Source organism: Phodopus roborovskii, unplaced genomic scaffold (assembly GCF_943737965.1).
Source record: "Phodopus roborovskii unplaced genomic scaffold, PHOROB, whole genome shotgun sequence".
Classification (NCBI taxonomy): domain Eukaryota; kingdom Metazoa; phylum Chordata; class Mammalia; order Rodentia; family Cricetidae; genus Phodopus; species Phodopus roborovskii.
Window position 1 is genome coordinate 19,584,884 of NW_026125281.1, and position 24,779 is coordinate 19,609,662.

At 35.7% G+C, this 24,779-nt stretch overlaps 1 protein-coding gene across 1 annotated transcript in view; it reads right to left on the reverse strand.

Annotated features, from left to right (window-relative positions):
* The window catches only part of Sntg1 (syntrophin gamma 1), a 250,178-nt gene that overhangs the window by 35,219 nt on the left and 190,180 nt on the right, over positions 1-24,779 (reverse strand). The window contains exon 15 of the mRNA XM_051197950.1: positions 814-966. Coding sequence (XP_051053907.1) covers positions 814-966 — 153 coding nt within the window. The remainder of the gene's footprint in view (positions 1-813; positions 967-24,779) is intronic.

Genomic DNA, 24,779 nt, shown 5'->3' on the forward strand with positions numbered 1-24,779 from the left:
TAAAAATTTAAGTGTCCATGTGTGCTGTTGCTTGATCCATGAATCTATTCCAAGGCCAAGAACCTAATCAACTTTAAATTTTGTTGTAACTTGTGTCAGGTCAACCACAGGACCAATTCTGTGATGTGTCTCATTTCAGATACCCATGTGTTTGAGAGGTTAAAGGGTTTATGAAGGCTGATTTAGATATAGCTTCATACAGGGGAACAACAATTCAGTAAATACCCACTGGTTACTTGTAACTTGCAAACTGTCTTAGACTTCAACCAATGACAATATTTTTTTCAATGTTATGACGTAAGCCTTTTGAAGAAACTAGTGAAGTAGTGAAAGGAAGGAAACAGTGAATGTTATTTGTGCCAGAATGGGAAGTAGCGAGAATTAGCAGAGCTGCTGTGGAAGGAGTCTGGGAGGAAACCATAGAAATTGAGACCCATGGATGAAGTAATCCTTGAAGAAAGCTTCACATACTAGAAATTAGGTGGTCAAGCCTGCAGAAAGGAAACCACCTCATGAATAGGGAACACTACCAAGAGCATTTTCTAGATAAGATCAAAGCTCTCCAGTCTCCTACTATATTCTCTCCATTTCTAGGGAGGTGGCTGTTTGGAAGGCTTGTTCCCATTTATGAAAAAATACTTCGATGATTATTTGGATATGCCAACTTACTCAGTTTTTTTCAATAAAGGCTTAAAAATTGGAATTATTTGAGATGGAAGACAACCTCACACAACTATGCTTACATACTTTGTGAACTCCAGTAAGTGGTTAAATGTCCCGAGATACCTCACAAAGCCCTCCACTGTCTCTTACCTGTATCCTCTCCACTTCTAGGAAGGTGGCTGTTTGGAAGGCTCGCTCCCATTGAGCAAGGTCACTCTCTAACTCCACAGAGAAGTAGAGGTCCTCCCCACACTCAGACTGCATAGTAAAGCAATGTTTCCGCCGATCCAGCAGATCACTGTCCTGATGAAAACCTGGAGTTACACAGGCTGGCATACATCAGTTCATACTCCACACAGTGAATGCCTATCAAGCTGCTTGATACAATGGGTAGACTCCATAATACACATGGAATCCTGTACTGTCATTAATCTTAATTCAGAATGGTAACTGCAAACTAATTTCTAATTCCACATCTGATTCCATTTCCTTCTGTAACTACTGATGCTCATCCACCTGCATTTCTTAGTAACAAAAGAATAACTACAGTTCTGAACACACACAATAAACATCACTGTGTTTGCAAAATGGCCTGATACATAACACCCTGACTTCCTTGCAAACTTTCTGGACAGTGAGATGTAATAATGCTTATGATGGTGTTGGCATCTTTCACAGGCATGAAATGATTTTGTAAATCTTTAAAACAACGACCCTATAGAAAATTAAGAAAAAAATGCAATTTTTCTATACCTATTCCTTTGTATATCCCTTTATGGCAAACATTTTATTTAAAATGTGTAATTTTATTTCATTATATCAAAGACTCTGCCCCTAGAAATTTCTTGGCTTGGTCCCAAATTTTTCACTATGGTGTTCACTTAATCCAAGGTACTTTGAAAGTTCAGATATGTTGTATATGAATAAGTACAGGACAACAGTGTGTATTACATTCATTGTACTGAAAATTGTTGAGAGGCTAGTCACTGGTTTCAAGCCATTGGTAGAGGAACACATGCAAATGTACCATTGCCTTGAATTCTTGGCTTTGGAATGACTTTACAAAGAGACATAACTTCCTTGTATTCCAGTTTGTTTCTTGTAGGTATATATTGGAGGAAAAAGGCAGTTACTTCCAGTATTATAGAATTAACTCTGACACTTGCTGCCCGAAAACTTTCAGAGAGCTAAGAAGATGGCATAGGCTTTATCAAAAAAGAAAAACAAAAACAAAACAAAAAATCCTCAAAACTAACAAGACAATGTGAGCATAGCACAAAGATAAAAAGTGACCGAGTTTTATGTGATTTGGAGCAAATACTATATTTGGGCAGTGTCTCAGTGACAGATATTAAATCAAAGCAGCAATAAATGCAATGAATGCAAGTATAAAACCGCATTTTGTGGTGCATCTGAATGGATTTTGTAAGTAAGAAACTTAACAGTGTTTGAAAAACGAGATTAATAGTTAACTTAACATTCACTATTGTTCCAGAAAGGGGAAAGCTTTCTGCAGAAACCCAAAGCGTGTGAGTATAGGGGCATCAAGAATCCCATAGGAAAACTTTTTATATAAGATAAAATACTGGCAACACAGATAAATGGTATCAAGAAACTTTGTTGATAAATCTTTAGTTCAAAATTTGTGCCTGACTAGTAGACCTCATTTCCTACCCTGTGAGGTCTTGGTATATCTGTAAATTTCCTAGTAACCTTGGCACTAAATTGCAACTAAACATTTCCGTTTTCAGAATTTGTCAACTTTACTATTTATTATTCTGGTCTTAACTCCTTTTGGCATATGTGGGTGTGGTTTGTGGTGCTTGTGTGAACATGGGCCGGACTCCTGCCTCCTTAGTAATAAAATGTTTATATCTACCAGTGATGTCATCCAGCTGGCAACCTCAATCTTAGTTTTATGTGGACTTTTTCTGTTTCATTTTGTTTGTTTTGTCAGACAAGGTCTACTATTGACTAGAAACTCACTGAAGGGCCATCTCTTCCAGGGATCTTCTGTATTTTCCTTTTCATTGCTAGGGTACCATACTAACACCATTTCCTGGGTATTAACATCCTTGCTTGAATATTGCTCTCATGTTTATGCAATGAACACTTTATCTTTTCAGTTAACTTTCTAGACACAACCCCTAATTCCTCTGAAATATAAAATTGTCATCTATGGCATTGTTATTCAAGCATTCTTTATTCTTATTATAATGAGGACAGACTCTTAAAGGGACTTTCACTGACATATTTTATAGTCTATTGATGAAACCTAAATACCTTACTGTTTTCAAACTACATGTAGCATCAATTATTTCTGAATGTTAAGCATCTTAAGAACAATGTTTCTTTAATCAATCAGGCAAACAGCATCTCAGCAATTCTGAATAATTGTTATAATTTGTAACATATCTCATACTGTATAATTCTGTGGACATATGAACATTAAGTATACACCTGAAAACAGCAAAAACAGTATAAGAGTGCTGTGATTTAGTAGTTGATGAAATTGTAACAGAGAACACAAGAAACAAGAATGTTTTCTTCTAAGAAGAGTCTGTAATACCATCAACAATAAAGACAGGTTCAGTTGTCACTGCATCACGAGCCAAGAAGGTGTTAGCATTCTGACAAGAACCCTGCACTGTGGCTAAAAAACAACAGGGGTGAGGTCATGAATGAGCTGGACTGTTGCTACAGAGAGTGGCACACAGGGAAGCAAGAAGGGAAGAGCTACAGAAAATTGGAAAGTTGAGGATCTATTCTGACAAGCTAATGAAGCTGTTCATGGCCTCCAAAACATAGCTTTGCTTCAACAGTGGTGACCTTCAGTGAAGGTAATGCATATTGTCATTGCATTTATTTTCTCTCTATACCATATCTTCTTTGAACACCTACAAATAATGATGCATTGGTATTTGAAATTATTTATATTTTAATTATTTTTGATCATGGTAGTTCTTTATTGATATCAGATATCTCTACTATCAAGGTTGGTATGCGATAAAACACATCTGTGGGGTGGAGACACATTGCCCTGTATTTGTCTAAGTGTGCCTTTTTGCTAATTGGAAATTATAATTTAATAATGGTGATTATACTAAAACAGGTCACCATATCATGGGCACTAACATTCTGTTTAATGTGTGACTTCTCTGGTTGAAGCATTCATTTCAAGTCATGGCATGTCTTTCGATACATAATGGCCATATAATTAGCTGTTGACTACATAAAACAGTCAGACTACCAGGCATAAAAGATTCTTCTACCCCAAAATAATGCCTTCCATCCTCTCTGCATTTATTATAATCATCGTAACTTTTAGAAGAAATCACACTAGCAAATTTACATTATTTAAATTGAAACTAGAGGCCAATTTAATAGTAGATTTCATCTGTACAAACTAGCTGTTCAAATTAATATCTGGTCAGATAAATGAAATATAAATTCAATAATATCCCAACAATATTTTTATGTGTTTTGAAAATAACAAACTTCTCTGGTGATAGAGAAAGCAAGGTCAGAAGTTCAAGAATATTTATGACTTTGTAGTGGGTTCCAGGACAGCCTTGACTAATGAGACCCTGCCTCACTTATTATGTTGATATAATTCCCTTCTAAACTCCCTAACCCCATTTGTGACTTTATCCCAGCACTCAAACCAAGCAGATATTCTCTGAGAACCCACAGACCATTCATATAGGGAAGCAAGTAGCACGAAGACCTTTGCTTCTCCCTCCATTCCTCCAAGTCCAATTCCAGCTCTGTAGAAGAACTTCTGTTGTGACCTTGCCACATTTTCCTGTCCCATTCTCTTACAAAGCAGACTTAGTGAAAAAAATAATCTCTGGCTTTATTGCTATGGCTGCTCACCAAGATATAAAAGATGTTTTATACTAAATGTCAGCTACCACCGTTATTGTCGCTGATATTCAATATGTAGCCTGTGAATTTATCTACTTATGAGAAAATTACTTGCCTGAAATATAAATTATTGAATATTTTCATTCTCTTTAGTTATTGAGTTTACAATTGCTTATTTTCTTTCCTTCCCTTTTCTCCCTCTAAACTTTATTGTATTCCCATTACTTTCAAATTTGTGACATTTTTCCTTGGTTTTATCTACACACACACACACACACACACACTCACTCCTAAATATACAAATATAAGTTCCTGACCCATTTAATATCATATATACTTATATGATCTCAGGACTGATAATATTATAAAAGAGTAAAATAAATGCAGTTTTCATAATTCATCATTTAAAATAAGATTTCTGAATAATTTGAAATAAAAACTTGGCATTTGAAATATTGTAAGTCAATTAAAAATCAAAGTATATGAAATTGATATATGCATATAGACACACATATTAAACCTGTTTGTTAATCAATCTCTTTATGGGGACTTCTGTTAATGTTAAAATCCTTCTTCCTTAATAAACCATACTTGGTTATATAATTGCCCAAATTTTTTATTATATACTTTATTATTTTAAATTTCACTTTACATTCCAAAAGCAGCCCTCCTACCTCTCCTCCTGCCCCACATAACCTTCCACAGCCCACCCCACTCTATTCCTTCTCACCAGGAAGGGATCCATGAGGGCTCAACAAAATCTGAATCCTTTGATTTGAGTTCATGAATTAAAGGAATCATAAAGTGAGGAAAGTAGGGCGAGCCAATGCCAGCCTGAAAAGAGTGACCATTATAGAGGGGTGGGGGCATGCAGGTGAACAGACAAAGGGAAAAGTAGTGCTAATTGAATAAACAGAGAAAACGAGAAGGAGGAGATATGTAACGATGATATTTAAAAAATTTATAGGTAATCTTGATTTCATAAGATTAAGACACACACACACACACACACACACACACACACACACACACACACACACACAGAGCCATGACCACCACAACTACTAAAAAGGATAATTAAATTGGGGCTGGCTTACAATTCAAAGGTTTAGTCCATTATTGTCATAACAGGAAGCATGGTGGGAAGAATTTCAGCCCAAGGGCAGACATGGTGCTGCAGAGGTCACTGAGAATTCTACCTTTAGATCCTCAGGTATCAGGTATAAGCTTCTAAAAATTCACTGACATACTTTCTCTAACAAAGTCACATCTACTCCTGCAATGTAAGGACATACCTCCCAATAATGCTTCTCACTATGGGCCTATGGGGGCCATTTTTATTCAAACCACCACATTCCACTCGCTAGCCCCTGGAGCCTTGTAGGCAAATCACAATGGAAAATACATTTATGTGGATGCAAGTTTCTGTATTGCCTGATCCTGCAGCTGTTTCAGTACCAAATAAACATACAGAGTCTTCTATTAATTATAAACTGTTTGGCCAGTGACTCAGACTTCTTATTGGCTAGCTCTCTCTTAATTGTTACCCATTTCTATTAAACTATGTACAACCGAGAGGCTGTAGCTTATCCATAAATCTCTGGCATGCACATGCTACTCCTTCAGCGGCTACATGACATCTATCTCTCTCCACTTACTCTCCATGTTTCTCCTCCTCACCTTCTCCTAGTCTGGTAGCTCCAACCTATACTAACCGCTTGGCCACATTTTGCTTTATTAATTAACCAATAAGGAATATATTCACAGAATACAGAAGGACATCCCCCATAACATTTACTCCAACTTCAAAAGTCCCCATAGTCCATAAGAGTCTCAAACATTAAAAAATTCAAAGTTCAAAATCTATTTTATGATTCATTAATCTCTTAACTGGAACCCTTATAAAAATACACTGAAAATAGATCACGTGCTTCAAATATAAAATTGCACAAGATAAATATTGCCTTCCAAAAACAAGAAAGGAGGAAATGAGGTAATATTGGACCAAAACAAGAAAAGGCCAAGCTTACTAGACAATCTCCACACTCTGTATCTTTGTCTGAAGTCAATGTGATCTTCAGAACTCCAAATTTTTTCAGCTTTGATGAACACCACAACACACTTCTTTCTCTTGTGCTGGTCCCATTTCCTGCTAACAGCTATTCTTGGCAGGTATCCCATGACTCTGGAATCTCTAATAGTTTGGGATCTTGATTATAACCCTGGCTTCACCTAAACAGCTTCATGCAATGAAGTGCTTTCATGCAGGGACACCTGTGACATATGCCTGGATTCAGTGTCTTTCCTTATTCTTGGAGGAAAATTCCATACTGCCTTTTTTTTTTTTTTTTGTATACTTGACTCTAAAGCTAGAGGTATGTGGCTGAAGCTCCCAAGTTCTGTTTACTGGAACCAGAACATGACCTCCTCATTTATGCATATTTTCACAAGATTTCTGTTTCCATTGGTTTCATTCACTGGCTAATCTTGGCTATCCTGATGCTTGTTCTGAAGCTTCAGCTGGCCTTGAACTCTGAAATCTGCAGGTCTCAGTCTCCCTAGTGCTGAATTTAAAGCTGTGTATCACCATTTTAGGCCTTAATCTTTTCTTCAATTCTTTTTCACAAATTGGAACTTTAGTTGTGTGGGTCTTGCCCTGAGGGCACCACTGCCTATATTACACTTAGCATCAACTTTTTCTTTAATTTGTTTACCTTTACTGGTCCTGCTGTTCTTCGACTGTTCATTTTGTATTTTTGCCTGTTCATCTTGCTCCTTTTCATTATAAATATTCATAAGACTGGCCACTAATACCACACAACAGAGTCAATGCTCAGTTGTTTGGAAATTTCCTGTGCCTAAACTGTTTATCTATAACTTGGTTATTTAGCCTCAGGCAGATATTTTTAGACAACAACAGAAAGCAGACACATTTTTCACCAAAATATCACAAGAATAAACCCAAACCACCTATTAACAATCTTCTTTGAAACCTCCTGAACTAGATCCCCAAGTTCAACTCACCTTCAGTACCACTGTCTTCCATGCTTCTACTCACATGTCCCAATAAAACATACTTAATCGTTCAGAATCTTCTCCAATTCAAAGTATAAAAGTGTTCAATTTTCTTACAGACAAAAACCTTTCCCTACCTAGCATAGCAATACCACATTCCTAGTTTAACTTATGTCTTAGTTATTGTTTGTATTGCAGTGAAAAGGCAACATAACCATGGCAACTGTTATAAGGAAACATTCAATTAGTGCTTGCTTAAAGATCCAAGGTTTAGTCCATTTTCATCATGGCAGAAATCATGGTAGGAAGTATGGCAGCACCCAGGTAGACATGATGCTGGAGAGCCACTAGGCCTGTTTGAGATTTTGACACCTCAAAGACCCCCGTGACTCACTTCTTCCAACCAACCACATCTACGCCAACAAGATCACATCTAATCCTATGGGGGCCATTTTTACTCAACACCCAATAGTGCCTCTCCCTATGAGCCTATGGGGTTCATTTTTACTCAAACCAGCACAGATTGTAGAGCTACCAAGCTGTAAAGCCTATGAAGTCCAGGAATGACAAGACTTGCATAATATCCCCAAGAATGTAGTAGTGATACTTTTATTCTAGTGATAATAAACAGTTGTCCAATGGGCCTTAATTCAAGTTCAAGAGAAAGGCATTCATTTCTCATATTTTAGAACTAGTCTACTACTCATGGCTGGAGTGGCTGTAACTCTAGATGCAATCCTATTATTGTTATATGTCTTACTCAGTATAATATCTAGCTGAATTCTAAATACTAATCATGTACCAATAAATAAATTTAGCTCTCTTCCCTTATCATAGAAGCTTCTTTTATCAACAAATATATTATAAAGATCCTTGATTGGTCAGAATGCAGATAAGGAGTAACTGTGGCATAACTAGCCAATGGGCATATTTATAATTTATATGTATATGACTCAGTGAACATCTCAGAAGCTGATATAAAAGACTGTAAAAGCCAGAGAACCACTATGCCTGCATTAATATGTTATTTTCTGGATAGCACAGAGAAATCTCAGGAAAAGGTCTGCAAAACAACACCAGTCCACATGTCAACTTGGATTGGGGAAATTTCATAACACCTCACCACAAGAAGAAAATCTGTTGAAAAAATGTTTATGATATGGAAAAGGTTATGCAATGCCACATGAGCCATCCTAAATATGTATACATTAGGACAACAGTAAATGGACCCAGGTGGTGATTTTATTTAAAAAAAAAAATATATATATATATACATGTATATATATATATATATATATAGAGAGAGTGTCTGTGTTTGTATCTGTGTGCATGTGTGTATGTAACAATGAGTATAAAAAAACTTGTCAAATATTGAGGAACAGTAGTGGTAGAAAATGTTATCACAGTACTAATGTTTGAAATTCTAAAACAAAATCAAAATTTTAAATTAAAAAATATAAGTATTTGAGATAAACTTTTACCCTGACTTAAACACTAGCTGAAATGTAGATTTACTGAAACTCCTTATTTCCCAAATATATTGAACTATATTTTTGGGGTTTTTGAGATCATTTGAAGCAGTAAATATAGTTACAAGTAAGGAAAGCCAAGCAAATAAATGAAAGTCTAAGAGACTTGAAGAAATTATATGATCAGTCATGCATTATAAAATGTACAGGTCCAATATATTTTTTTAAAAATGTAATTAACACTGTCAAATTTTTCTCATCATCAGAGTTGAAATTAATAGCCCAACAGGGACACACCAGGATTGTTTTCCAGGGCACTCTAAATGTCAACAAATCAAGTCACTATAGGTTAGTGCATTAACTGATTATTTGGAACAGAATGAAGGTTATTTTTCATGGCAACAATTAGAGTATAAATTGATGAACAACTTACTGCCTTTTGTTGTTGCCCTTCTATTTATGACATTGACAATTTTGCCTTTGATAAATGTTTCATCATGTAATGGCTCCTTAACTGAATTAATTTGCTTGATTTTGCTCCCCATTTAACTTTGTGGAGGGAAATGCTATTCTCTGGAAAGAACAGATTATCCAAAGGTTGCTGATAAATGTGGGGATGTGAGCTATGCATTCAGACAAGATATAGTTATGTACATGATAATTTTAAAAGTGGCAGGATAATGAGGCAAATTAATAAATGAAGTTTTACATTATTATAGTTTGCATTCTTGAGTTCTTATTTAAGATACTTTAGTTAGTTTCATCATTACTTTGATTGATATACAAAGGGATTTTCTGTAAGACATTGCTACAGGGAATTAGAAGCCTTGCTGTCAAAGTTAACATTGTTAGAACTACAAAGCACACAATTAAGGATGATGAAACAGTATGTTGAACCTTTGACAGAATTATTAAATTGGATGACATTCACTATTTGTGTAATGTGGCTACTGATTTTAAGGATTAGATCAAAGACTCATTTTTTTGTATTTCAATTCTAATATTCTACCTTCATAGCTAAGGGGATATAGCTTTATATTTTAACACATGTGCAGAAACTGTTTTACTTGAAACTATGAATGGGGAACATTACATGATAAAAAGGAATAAAATACCTAAGATGCTATTATGTCCTTCCTTGAAAACATACTAGAAGCAAACATATAACCCTCAAGAATAGAATTATAATTCTTAGTGTTTAATGCATACTGTATGAGATTTATTACTCAATATTCTTACATTTATTACTGTGTTTTTTAAAAATAATGGTCTCCTACAAAGAGGCTAGTGTGAGCTTTATTTTTTTATTATATTCATGGGTATTTTCCTAAAGTGGCCAGAAGATAAAATGGCTTACCTGGTACTAGTCTTGCAGGTGGTTGTGAACTATGATGAATTACTGGCAATCAAGTGTAAGTCCTTGGTAACTGCAGACAGAACTCTTAACTACTCAGCTATCTTTCCAGTCCTATGAAGTTTTTTAATTTCCAACATCTTAAGATGTTATTAAAGAGAACTGGGCACCAGTTTATTAAAAGAATCCTTTTATATGTTAAAAATAATGATTATGTCATATCTCAGATTCCACTGTACAAGGCTCAATATAGTATAGTATGTAAAATTTCTCACGTTTTGCTATTTTATCATGTGATTATCTTAATATTTCATCATCTCAAGCAATACAATTTGCTCTGAATCAGTCAAAGGCTTAAAGACATGGCTGAGAAGAGAGGACTCTTGTAATCCATGCAGGAAATATTGAATATGAGGGGAACTTTTGACTACCTATTTTCCAGTGCTATTCCTAAATATTAATGTTAGGTATCAATGCCATGTTTGAGAATGAGAGTATGCTAATCACTTTTAGAATTACCAAGCTAAAATATTCTTACAAAATGCATTTAGTTACTGCTATGTATTTTGATGGAAAGGACATTATGTGGTCAACGTATTCACTGAATGCTCATTAGTACATATTATAATATCTTTGCATTAGCTTTATAGTCCCTTTCTAAAGAAAGGCTCTGGACTGCCAGGAGCTATTTCCATCACAGTTTCCATATCTGCTCACTGTTTTATAGCTGATGTTATATATTTTCAACAAGTTCATACAGTTGTAGGAACACTGTCTTTTGGCATTCAAGATTATATATAACTACCTCAGTAGTAGATTACTGGACTATATCAATATCTATCACAGACAAATAGTTGACAGTTGCAAAGAAATCACTGCACACCTGTTCTGCTTTACAAATTGTTGTGGGGCGGATATTTACCACCCGTAAACATATTGCATTTCCATTTTCATGAGCTTTGGTTTGAGTACAATAAGGCAAACAATAAAATTATTACAAAAATTTGAAAATGGTAGACAATAATAGAACTTCTTGGAAGCCTCAGAGAATACTCTTCATAAAGCTCACTGAAACTTCTACAGACTGAGTGTGGGCTATAAGAATATTCATGAGGAAGACTAAAGAGCAAGCAGAAATGCTGAAGGTTTTGTGGACTAAGAGAGGCTACACAATGTTCAATAACAAAGTTATAATAACAAGAGCTTTCAGGCATGACTCTAAGGTCTTAGACATAAGTAATTGGAAAGTGAGGATGTACCCCACTTTTTAAATGGATTATTTGGTGTTTTGGTATCTAGCTTTTTGAGTTTTTTCATATATTTTAGAGATCAGCCCCCTGTCAGATGTGGGGTTGGTGAACAGAATAGAGGAAGAGCCCAAGTAGCCAGTCAACATCAGTTCCTGAAGGCACAGGTACCACCTGCATTGATTGGAGAATCAACACATGTAACTATAATTGTCCCAAATGCAAATGGATAGATAGCAGTGTAAAAATACATTAAAAAACATAAAGGGCAATAAGGCAACATTATAATCTAGTGGTTCTGCAACAGCAAGATCAGAACATACCAACACAGATGAAGCAGAATTATAAAAATTTCAAAATATCATTATTAACATGATAAAGGCCTTTAAAACAACAAAAAGTTCCCTTAAAGAAATCAAGAAAAAGAAGAAAATGATAAAAAAGGAGTAAATGAATAAATCCCTTAAAGAAGGACAGAGGGAAAAAAACGGTCAAATAAGTTAAAGAAACAGTTCAAGAGTTGAAAATCAAAGTAGAGGAATTAAAGAAAACACAAACTGAGGGAATTCTGGAAAGGGGAAGTCTGGGGAAATTAACAGGAGCTAAAGATTCAAATGTAACTGACAGAATGTTAGACAATGTGATAAGATAGAGGAAATAGATTGATCAGTTAAAGAAAACATTAAATTGAACAAAGTCATAATAAATACATCAACAAAATCTGACACACCATGAACAACCTAACCTAAGAATAATAGGGACAGAATAAGAATACCAGCTCAAATGTGTAGACACTATATTCAGCAAAACCATAGAAGAAAGCTTTCCCATCATAAAAAGACATGCCTATGAATATATAAAAAGCTTACACAAAACCAAATAGACTGGAACAAAAATAAAATTCCCCTGTCTTCTGAGCAGTGGTGGCCTATGCCTTTAATCCCAGCACTTGGGAGGCAGAGCCAGATGGATCTCTGTGAGTTCGAGGGCAGCTTGATCTAAAAAACAAAAGCTACAGAGAGAAAAACCTGTCTCAAAAGCAAAAAACCAACCAACAAACCAACCAACCAAACAACAAAAAACAAACAAAAAAATAAAGTCCTCCCTTCACATAATAATCAAAACAGTAATAATAATCACACACAATAAAGAAAGAATATTAAGAGCTGCAAAGAATAAAGGCCACAAAACATATAAAGGAAGACCAATTAGCATAAAATCCAACTTTTCAATTGAAACTCTGAAAGCCAGAAGGTTCTGAACAGATATTTTTCTGGCAGTAAGAGATGATGGATGCCAGTCCAGACTACTACACCCAGAAAAACTTTCACCATAGACAGAGAAAAAACAAGCTACTCAATGACAAAATGAGATTTAAACAGTAACTATCCATAAATTTAACCCTACAGAAAGCACAAGAAGGAAAATGCCAACCCAAGGATATTAGCTGCACCCAAAAAAAATCACAGGCAATATATAATCCCATACAACCAAGTGCCAAAATAAGGAAACACATACTCACTACCTCTACCACCAACACCAGAAAAAAAATTAAAACAGAAATTAACCATCACTGGTCTGGTCTTTAATATCCCTTAAAGCCAATGGACTCAATTCACGTGGTAACAGTATGGGTACAAAAATAGGATCCATCCTTTTACTGTATACAAGAAACTCATCTCAACTTTGAAGAAAGACATTACTTCAGAATAATAGGTTGGGTAAATATTTTGCAAATCAAATGGCCTAAAAAACAAGCTAAAGTGACTACCCTAATATTTAACAAAAAAGGCATCATGCTAAAATTAATCAAATGAGATGGAAGAGGATATTTAATTCATCACAGGAAAAATCCTACAAGATGCAGTCTCAATACTGAATATTCATGCCCCAAATACAAGGGTACCCACATTTATAATAGAAACATCACTAAAGCTTAAACCACATATCAAGCCACACATAGTAGTAATTGGAAATTTCAATATCCCACTCTCATCAATGGACATGCCTGACAAACAAATTTAGAAGAGAAATAACAGACATATATAGAACATTCCACCGGAACACAAAAGAATAAATCTTCTTCTCAGCATTTCATGGAACCCTCTCTAAAACTGAGTATATAGTGTATCACAAATCCAAGTAGGTGCAAGAAGAATAAAACCTGGAAGAATCTCCCAAATCTTATTGGATCACTATGGCTTAAATTGGTACAATACAACACAAATTGCAGAAAGCCTACAATCTCAGAGAAATGGAATAATGCTTAACCGAATAACCACTAGATCAAGAAATAAATACCAAAAGAAATTCATACCCAAACTTATGGGACACAATGAAAGCAGTGCTACAAGGAAAGTTCATAGGACTAAGTGCCTTAGCACTCTTAAAAGCCCCAGGAGGAGGAGGAGGAGGAGGAGGAGGAGGAGGAGGAGGAGGAGAGAGAGAGAGAGAGAGAGAGAGAGGGTGGTCGGGGGAATAGGAAGAGGGAGAGGAAAAAGAAGAATGATGAGAAGGAAAAGGAAAACTCATCCAGGAGAAGTAGACAACCGGAAATAATCAAATTGTCAGATGAAATCAACAAAATAGAAATAAAAAGAACAATTGAAAAATAATCAATGAAACAAATAGTTGGCTTTTCCAGAAAATCAACAAGATAGACAAAAACTAATGCAAACTAACCAAAAGACACAGAAGGAATATCCAAATTAACAAAATTAGAAATGAAAAGAGAGACATAAAAACAGGCACTGTGAAATTCCAAAGAATCATCAGGTCACACTTCAAAAATATGTACTTCATAAAACTGGCAAATCTAAAAAGAAATGAACAATTTTCTGGCTAGGCACCTCATACCAAAATTAAAACAAGATTAAATAAATAATTTAAATAGTCTTATGACACTTAAGGAAACAAAAACAGTCATTAAAATCTCCCAACCCTAAAAAGTTCAGGACCAGATGGCTTCAGCACAGATTTCTACCAGAATTTCAAGGAAATGCTAACTCCATTCCTTCTACACAGTAGAAGCATATGGGACATTGCCAAACTGTTTTATATGAGGTGACAGTTACCCTGATTCTCATACCACAAAGGAATCAACAATGAAAGAGAATTACAGACAAAAATCACTCATGAGCATTGGTGCAAAAATACTCAAAATACTGGGAAACTGAATCCAAGGACATACACACACACACACACACACACACACACACACACACACACAATCATCCATCCACCATGATCAAGTAGGCTTCATCCCAGTGATACAAGTTGTTTCAAAATATGAAAATTTGTCAATGTCATCCACTATGTAAACAATATCATCCCATGAGATACTACAAAGTCTTTGACAAAATCCAAATTCATAATAAAGGGCTAGGAGAGACAAGGGATACTACATATACAGAAAGCCAACAGCCAAAATCTCACTTTATAGAGATCAACTCAAAATAATTCCACTAATATTAGGAACAAGACAAGACTATCTATTCTCACCGTATCTATTCAAGATAATACTCTTAAGTTCTAGCTAGAGCAATAACACAACAAAAAGAGATCAAAGGGATAAATATTGGAAATGAAGAAGTCAAACTTTTGCTATTAGTAGATGATATGATAGTATAAGTAAGTGACCCCAAAAATCCTTCCAGGGAACTCCTTAAAGCTGATAAACACATTGAGCAATGTGGCAGCATATACAAAAGTAACTGAAAAACAAGCAGAAGCCCTCCTACATAGAAATGATACAAGGTCTGAGAAACAACACACTTTATATCATTCACAAATAATATAAAATATATTTTGGTAAGGATCCAAAGAAGGGGAAGACCTGTATAACAAGAACTTCAAGTCTTTGAAGAAAGAAATTGAAGAAGATAGCAGATAATAGGAATATCCCCAGTACTCTTTGATAGGTAGAATTAACTTTGTAAAAATGACAATCTTACCAAAAATAATATATAGATTTAATGCAATCCCCATCAAAATCCCAACACAATTGTTTATATACCTCAAAACAAACAGTACTCAACTTCATGAGGAATAATAATAAGCCCAGGATAGCAAACTTCTGGAGACATCACCATCCCCGACTTACAGCTCTTACTATAAAGATAATAGTAATAAAAAGAACTTAGTATATGCATAAAAACAGACAAGTGGGTCAATGGAATTGAACTGAAGCCTGTGACATTAACCCACACATGTATGAACATCTGAGTTTTGACAATGAAGCAAAGAATGCTACAATAGACTTCAATAAATGTTGATGTTACAACTGGATGTTTACTTGTGAAAGAATGCAAATAGATACACATAAATTTCAAATACAAGTGGATCAAAGTCCTAAATATAAATCCAGTTCACTGGCAAGAACAAAGGTGAGAAGTATCCTTGAATGCATTGACACTGGAACCCACTTCCTAAATATAACAATAGCAGCATAGACCCTTAAAACAACAATGAATAAATTGGAACTCCTGAAACTGACAAGCTTCCACAAGGAAAAGGACATAGTAAATAGGACAAGACAGAATCCTACAGAATAAGAAAATATCTTCACCAACCCTACATCTTATAGAGGCTGATCTCCAAAATATATAAAGAATTGAAGAAGCTAGACATCAATAAAACAAATAATTCAATAAAAAAAATTGGCCCAGATATAAACAGAGAATTCTCAACAGAAGAACCTTAAATGGCTCAAAGACATTTCAGGAATTGCTCACCATTCTTAGTCATCGGGGAGATGCAGCTGAAAATGACTTTTAGATACCATCTTATACCTGCCACAATTTTAAGATTGAAAACACTAATGACAGCCTATTTTGGAGAGGATGTGGAGTAAGAGTAACTCACATCTATTGCTAGTAGGAGTGCAAACTAGTACAGTCTCTTTGGAAATCAGTATAGTGGTTTCTCAGAAAACTGGGATTCAATCTACCTCAAGGCCCAGCAGTACCTCTCTTGGTCTTATAACCAAAGGATGCTGAATCATCCTGTGGTAACAATGGAACTTGCTCAACTATATTCATACCAGAATCATTTGGAATAGACAGAACCTGAAGACAACCTAACTGCCACCCCGCAAGCAAAGAATGGGTAAGAAAAATGTGGAGCATTTACACAATGCAGTATTACTCATTGTTGAAAAAAGGACATGAAATTTGCAGGTGAAAGGAAGGAACTGGAAAAAAAAATCATTGTGAGTGAGGTAACACAGCACCAGAAAGACAAACAAGATATGTACTAATTCATAGGTGAATATTAGATGTAAAACAAACCCAAACCAGGCTACAATCCACAGCCATGAAGAAGATAGGTAACAAGGGGGACCCTACCATGTACACATACTAATCAACCTAGGAAGGAGAAATAGATAAGATCTCCTTTGATAATGGGGACAGGAGAGTATGGGGGAGGGAATAGGGAATGAAATTATGAAAGATCAGGATGGTTGAGTTGGAGAGGAACAGAAAAGAAGGCAAATGAAAGAGACATCTTGATAGAGGTAGCTAGTACACAGTTACAGAGAAACCTGGTGGTAGGGAAATTCCCAGGAATCTGTACGTTTGGCCCCAGATAAGACTCCTAGCAATAGTGGAGGGGGTTCCTGTTCTGGTCTTCTCCTGAAATCAAGTTGATGATTACTCTAATTGTCATCATAGAACCTTTGCGTAGTATCTGATGGAAGCCAATGCAGAGATCCGCAGGAAAGAAATGGACTGATCTTCTAGAGTCTAGACAGAGAGAGGGAGATGGGATTCTTCAGCAAGGGGGGTCTTGATCAGACAGCCTTCCTGGGCTACTGGGAGTTCATGTAATCTGGACTGACTGCTAGGTTGCCTGCATGGGACTAAATTGGGCCCTCTGAATGTGGGAGATATTTTTGTGGCTTGGTCTGTGGGACCTCTGACAATGGGATCAGGATTTATTCATGTTGCATGAACTGGCTTTTTGGAGCCCATTCCCTATGGTGGGACACCTTGCTCAGCTTTCATGTAGGAGGAGGCAATATATATATATATATTAATGCTGTGGTTACTACAAATGCCAGAATTCTAACCTAGGCCCCCTGACATTTATACATGCTATTACTGGGTCACAAATTATCATCTCAGCTAGTTTTTGTGGAATTTGTGCAAGAAAATACTCTGAAATAAATACCATTTAGTATATAATGAAAAAACGAAACAAAAATAAGTCTCCTAAAAAATAGATCACCATAACTATATTCATATGAAATCCATGGCTACTGCTGTGGTTTGAATGAGAATGTCCCTCAATCTGTGTAATGTGTTTGAAGAATGTGTGGAATTATGTGGCAAGAATGAAAATACGGCTTTATTGGATGTGGTGAGTCCCTGGGGTTGAGCTTTCAAATTTCAAAAGCAAATCCTGCCATTTCCAGTGTCCTCTCTGCCTTCTGCTTGTGGATCAAGATGTGACTTTTCATCTGTTTCTGTTGCTTTCCTGTGCCATCATGAACTCTAACACAACACATCAATTAAATGTTTTCTTTTCTACATTGCTTTATTCATACTGATTTGTCGCAACAGTAGAAAAGTAACGAAGACAGACACCTATTATAATACAGAGTGTATTTCCAAATTTGTAAAGGCTGTGCAAATTTAATATTATTCAATATTTTAATAAAATGGATTTCAAAAATATTGCATCAAGTATCACAATACTCTAATACATTTGTACACAATACACAAAGATATATAAAGAGGCATGAACACAGAGAGACACATACACACATGCAAAGACACACAAAAAAGAATGCTATAAATAATGTTTTCACTGGGAGTGGAGTACATTCTGGAATTCTGATCTTTTGGAGGCTGAGGCAAAAAAAATTATATAAAGAGAATTCTAAGTTTTGAGAAGAAGAAAGTATGTGTTTATATTCCCAGAGGTAGATTTCAAATGTTGCATTCTATTACTTAGGAAAAAATAGTGTGCCAAATGGAAATACTTTTTTAAAAAAGCTTAAGACACTATTTTGCTTATCTAATATAAATTTAAGTTTTTCCCCAAACCAAAAGAAAGGGAAAACAAGCCAATATGAACTACTTCATTATTAGAACTTTATGACTCAATTTCATGTATTTTTCTAAAGAAAATATTTATTCTTATTAAACAGTATTAGCAACACAGTTGGTAAAGATAGCACAGCACATGGAAAATCATTGCTTCTCCTAGGAAGCAGTAGCGTGAGATCCTGATAACATAGCTGTGATCTGCACTTTTCTTCCTCTAAGGATGTTGATATTCAGTAGAACAGCTATTTTATTCTTGAAACTTCATAAAGCCTAAATAGCATGGAGGATAGAGAGTAATATGAACAATAGTAAAATTGATTTGATCATTGATAGAGGAAGGACATGGCATACAAACTGTGACTTGTCATTTTGAAAAATTACTCTAAATACATTTTAGTGATGTTTCAATAGTTTATATATCTGTTTTTGGATAATGTATTCAGAAAAAGAATTCAGGTCATTTTTCTTAATGCTAAAACTGAAATTTAACTTACATAATATTGTAGGATTTGAAGGTCAGGTGTTTCCAAGAGCATATATGATAGTGTATTTGTAAATTAGAAATTTTCTTTTATGTGAAGTTCCAAAAGTATTAATGCAAAAAGACTATGGGAAATTTTTTAACAGATGTTCATTAATTTAAGTTGCATACAGGATTTCAAATAATTTCCTTTCTAAGGAACAGATGCTTGAGATTGATTTGCCACACAACCCATTTTCTAGAATTAGTCTTCATCCATATTATCTTCTGGTATTTTCCATTCAAATATTCACTAACTAGAAAAGTTTTGTGGATTATCGGTTAGTTTAAATTGTTTACTTATTTCACATTTTATAAAATTTATGTGGGATTATTAGTGTTACTATTATAGCATTTTACTGGAGTAAGCGGTACTCTTTGCTGGCATTTCTCCCAATATAGCCTGGTACGTGCCTTGAATCAGGTGAGCAAATGACACAACATTAATGGCAAGCAAACATAATGACAGCCAGGGAGTCATTGTATTTGGGAAAAGGCAGAGAGAGTACTTGGGTTTAAGCTCCATTGTGTTGGTGAGTGACTTTTATTTTGAACGTTGGAAAAGAGGATTGTTCATCGTTTGAATATTAATTTCCTAATGAGGCAAGGAGACTGAATCCTTCAGTCATCATACACCATTCCTGAGAAATGCTTGCTTGGGTTAAGGGCTCTTCTGATTTAGGAGCATAGGTCTCGGTAAGCATCCTGATAGAATGAAGATGAGGAAAACATCATGAAATGGGGATTGCAAGGCAGTGTATAGGTCAATCAAAATCTGAATTAGTACATTGGGTCTTTGGGGATGCCTTGGAAAAATTAAACAAAGGGATCCAAACAAGAGATGGCAAATATAAGAAATTCAATGTCCAAAGGTGTTGCATGCCATGATGTGTATAAATCCATACATAAAAACTACACAAATAAAAATTAAATCTTATTTACATGTTTTACTTTTATTTGTTTTTAAATTGACTTATTTTCGAAATGATTATTCGTATGTGTACATTTTGGTTACTGGAATCAGCATTTAGTATTGAAAGTCTTGGACTTTAATTTCTTTTTTTTTATAATTTTTTAAAATTCAAAGCTGAAACAAGCTTATTTTATATGTCAATCCCAGTTCCTGAACCCTTTTGTCCTCTCCTGTTCTCCCAGAAACCCCAGCCCATCCCCTTTCTGCTCTGCAGAGAGGGTGAGGCCTTCCATGTGGAGTCTTCAAAGTCTGTCATAGCATTTGGAGCAAGACCTAGGCCCTCCTCTATGTGTCTAGGCTGAGGGAGTATCCCTCTATGTGGAATGGGTGCCCATTTGTATACTAGTATAAATACTGATCCAAAACCAGAGGCCCTATAGACTGCCTAGTCCTCCTAACTAACACCACATTCAGGGAATCTGGGTCGGTCCTATGCTGGTTTCCCAGGTATCAGACTGTGTTCCATGAACTCCAACCTTGTTCAGGATAGAAATTTCTGTGGGTTTCTCCAGCCTGGTCTTGATTCCTTTTCTCATTACTCTCCCCTGTCTGGAACTGGATTCCAGGAGTTCAGCCCAGTGTTTACCTGTGCGTATCTGCTTTTGCTGCCATCTCAATCCTGATAGGGAAGGGCATTTAAGGTAGTTGGGGTCATCCTTGTAGATCTCTGGACATTTCTCTAATGCTAGATTTCTCTTAAAACCTATAATGGCCCCCTCTATTATGGCATCCCTTTTCTTGTTCTCCTTTATTCTTTCTCTGACTCAGTCTTCCTGCTCCCTCATGACCACCTCTCCCTTCCTCTTCCTCCTAACTCCCTCTCCCCTTCCCCCATGATCCTGATTTTCTTGGGAGATCTTGTCCTTTTCCCTTCTCCAGGGGACCATTATGTATCTCTTAGGGTCCTCCTTGTTTCCTAGCTTCTCTGGAGATGTGGATTGTAGACTGGTAATCCTTTGTCTAAAAACCATGTATGATTGAGTACATACCATGTTTGTCTTTTTGTGACTGGGTTACCTTACTCAGGATGGTTTCTTCTAATTTCATCCATTTGCAAGCCAATTTCAAGATTCCATTTTTTTTTCTGATGAGTAGTACTCCATCGTGTAAATATACCACATCTTCTTTATCGATGCTTCGTTGAGGGGCCTGTAGGTTGCTTCCAGGTTCTGGCTATTGCAAATAATGCTGCTATGAACATAGTTGAACAGATGACCTTGTTGTATGAATGTGCATTTTTGGGTATATGCCCAAGAGAGGAACTGATGCATCTTGAGATAGATTGAGTCCCATTTTACCGAGGAACTGCCATACTAGTTTCCAAAGTGGCTGTATGAGTTTGTACTCCACCAGCAGTGGAGGAGTGTTCCCCTTTCTCCACATCCTCTCCAGCCTAAACTGTCATTGGTGTTTTTTTTTTTTTTTATTTTAGCCATTCTGACAGGAGTAAGATGCTACCTCATGAGGAGCTGTTTTGATTTGCATTTCCCTGATGTCTAAAGATGTTGAACATTTTCTCAAGGGTCTTTCAGCCATTTTCGATTCCTCTATTCAGAGTTCTCTAGGTCTGTACCCCACTTTTTAATTGGATCATTTGGTGTTTTGGCAACTAGCTTTTTGAGTTTCTCCATATATTTTGGAGATCAGTCCTCTGTCAGATGTGGGGTTGGTGGATATCTTTTCCCATTCTTTTGGTTGCCATTTTGTCTTGTTGACTGTTTCGTTCGCCTTACAGAAGCTTCTCAGTTTCAGGAGGTCCCATTCATTAATTTTTATCTCAGTGTCTATGCTACCATTCTGCCTGGGTGGGCTCCCCCAAGTATGCACAGGCCCCCGGCCTCAGGAGGCCCCAGGCAGGGCCCCATAGGACAGGACAGAAACAGGCCCAAAATTATTGCCTATCATGTTTGTAGGTGGAACCAGAATGCTGGCAGATTCTAGATAGGCCAGTCTATGAGGATGGGCTTCCCCCATACATGCAAGCAGTCCCCAATCCTCAGGAGGCTCTGAGCAGTGCACCAGAAGGAGGGCTTCTTCTGTGGGTGGAGGTGGGACTAGGACACTTGCTGACTCTGGACAGGCTGGTCCACCTTAGTGGGGTTCTCCAATCATGAGCAGACCCCAGGCCCCAGGAGACGCCCTGTTTTACTCTTATCATTTATTTACTTATTTGCTTGTTTATTTGTTTATTTATTTGGTTTTTTGAGGCAGAGTTTCTCTGTATTGCTTTAGAGCCTGTCCTGGCACTCGCTCTATAGACCAGGCTTGCCTCAAACTCATAGGGTTGGAGATGTGAATCTAGATTCGGGGTGTATTTAGGAAACCTAACAGATAAGGTCAGACAAAGGATTGCTAAATACAGAAAGCAAAGAAATATATTGTAAATCATATTTAAAAATAACAAGAATGGAACACACAGTCACATAAAGATAAGCCCACTAGAATAATACTTTATCAATAAAGTGGAATTTTAAAAGCCAAAATGAACTGGGTATATGCATTACAAGTTTTCAAAGACAACAACCATGAATTTAGGCTACTATACTCAGCAAAAGTATATTGCAAAATTAAACAAAAACTTCCTGTGATAAAAATTGTTTTAAAAATTAAATTTATAACCTCTCAGCCAGACATACAGAAGTGATTTCAGTGAATCATTGCAATGAAAGAAAAAATAATTCATTTAAGAATCCACAGAAAAGAATAATCACGCTGGAATAATGCAAAGCAAAAGAAGAATTGAAACAAAACACTGATAATGACAGAAATCAATAATTATCATCTTAATTTCACAATGAAAAGACAAGGCCTGATGGAGTCAATGGTCAGAGACCATTTTGTTTGGTTGTTTCCAAGAACCATATTTTTTTTCCAAGAAATTTGCTTCATCACAATGGACAAATGTCATATTAAGGACGTATAAAGGTATTCCAAGCAAATTCACATAGAAAGCATTCTGACTTCAGAAATAGTTTATCAAGAAGGCATCACCATTTCACACACATATGTCCTAGATAAAAGTGCATTAAATTTTATGAGACAAATGCTTCCAGATGTGAATCATATATTAACACGAGAACAAAACTAAAATAGATCCCTTCAATGCTCTACTGACACCAATTAACAGTTCTTCTGTACTCAAAAGAAACAGGCTAATATTTGATTTAACTGATACAATTGATCCAATAGTTTTAACAGAAATCTATAGAATGTTACATCTAAACCTACAGAATACACATTGTTCTTATAAGTGTACAGAACTTTCTCTAAAATAGATCATATATTAGGCTACCTAGTAAGAAAATTGAAATTTACCGCAGTCTCTCTGACTGCAGAGGAATGAATCTAGAAATTAATAGAAACAGCAAACAAACAAACAAATAAGACAGGACCATGATGATTAAATAGTATACAATTGGGCGATAAATGGGAATTTGAAGAAATCAAGAAGGAAACAAAAATCCTAGAATCAAAAGAAAATTTACCAAAACTATAGTACAATGAAGCAGGTCTATTGCTCTAGAAAAGGGATCAAAAATACCAAATTAGTAGACAGAAAAAAAATAGGATTGGAGAGATGACTCAGTGATTAAGAGTACATATTATTCTTCCCTAGGAACTGAATTTGTTTCTGAGCACCCACATCAGGTAGCTTACAAATTCTTGTAACCACAAGTCCAGGTGAATCGGACACCTCTGACCTGTGTGAGTACTATTTGCATTCATGTGCATATACTCCCCATATACATGATTAAAATGCTAAAAATAAATATTAAAAAAAGATTCATGCATTTAAATATAGCACTTGGGAGGTAGAGGCAGAAGCAGATGTATTTTGTTGTGTTTGTAGCCAGCCTCATTTACATAATAAGTTCCAGGACAACCAGAGGTACATAGTGGAACTCTCTCTCAAAAATACATTTATATAAAAGACAGATACCAATTGGATGCACACAATCATTAGGTTATATAAGATATGTAAGTTTTCTATTATAATAAACTGGAAAGTCTAAGACAAATGAGTAAATTAATACTTGTACATAACCTATGATACTTAAAACAAGATGATATAAAGTAAAGAGATCTATAGCAAGCAATCAGATTGAACTAGTAAGTAAATACATCTCAATGGAACAAAGCCTAGGCCCAGGTATATTCTATAGTGAATTTCAGCAGACCTTTAGTGAAGAAATAACAGAAATTTTCTCAAACTGTGGCATAAATTAGGGAAAGAAAGTTAGCAAATGTTTATGAAGCTAGTATATTCCTACTATACTGTAACCAGATAAAGATACAATAGAAAATAAAATGATTGACCAATGTCCCAATGAAATCACATATTCAAAATTTTCAGCCAAACACTTGCAAGCTGAATTAGAAAAAACACATGAAAGTTGATAGGGGAAGGACCCTGAGGACTCAGAACTGCAGTCAACTAAGAAATGGTGACAGCTGGAGAAATAGTTTTCCCCAGGGAAGAACTCATCAATTTGTTATCCAAAACCATATAGTCAGTGCTAAAAACATATATACAAAACTGAGGATGTCTTTATGAATTTATACATATATAAAAGTAACTACAAAGGAAAAAGGCAAAAACTTGAAAGACAGTAAGGAGG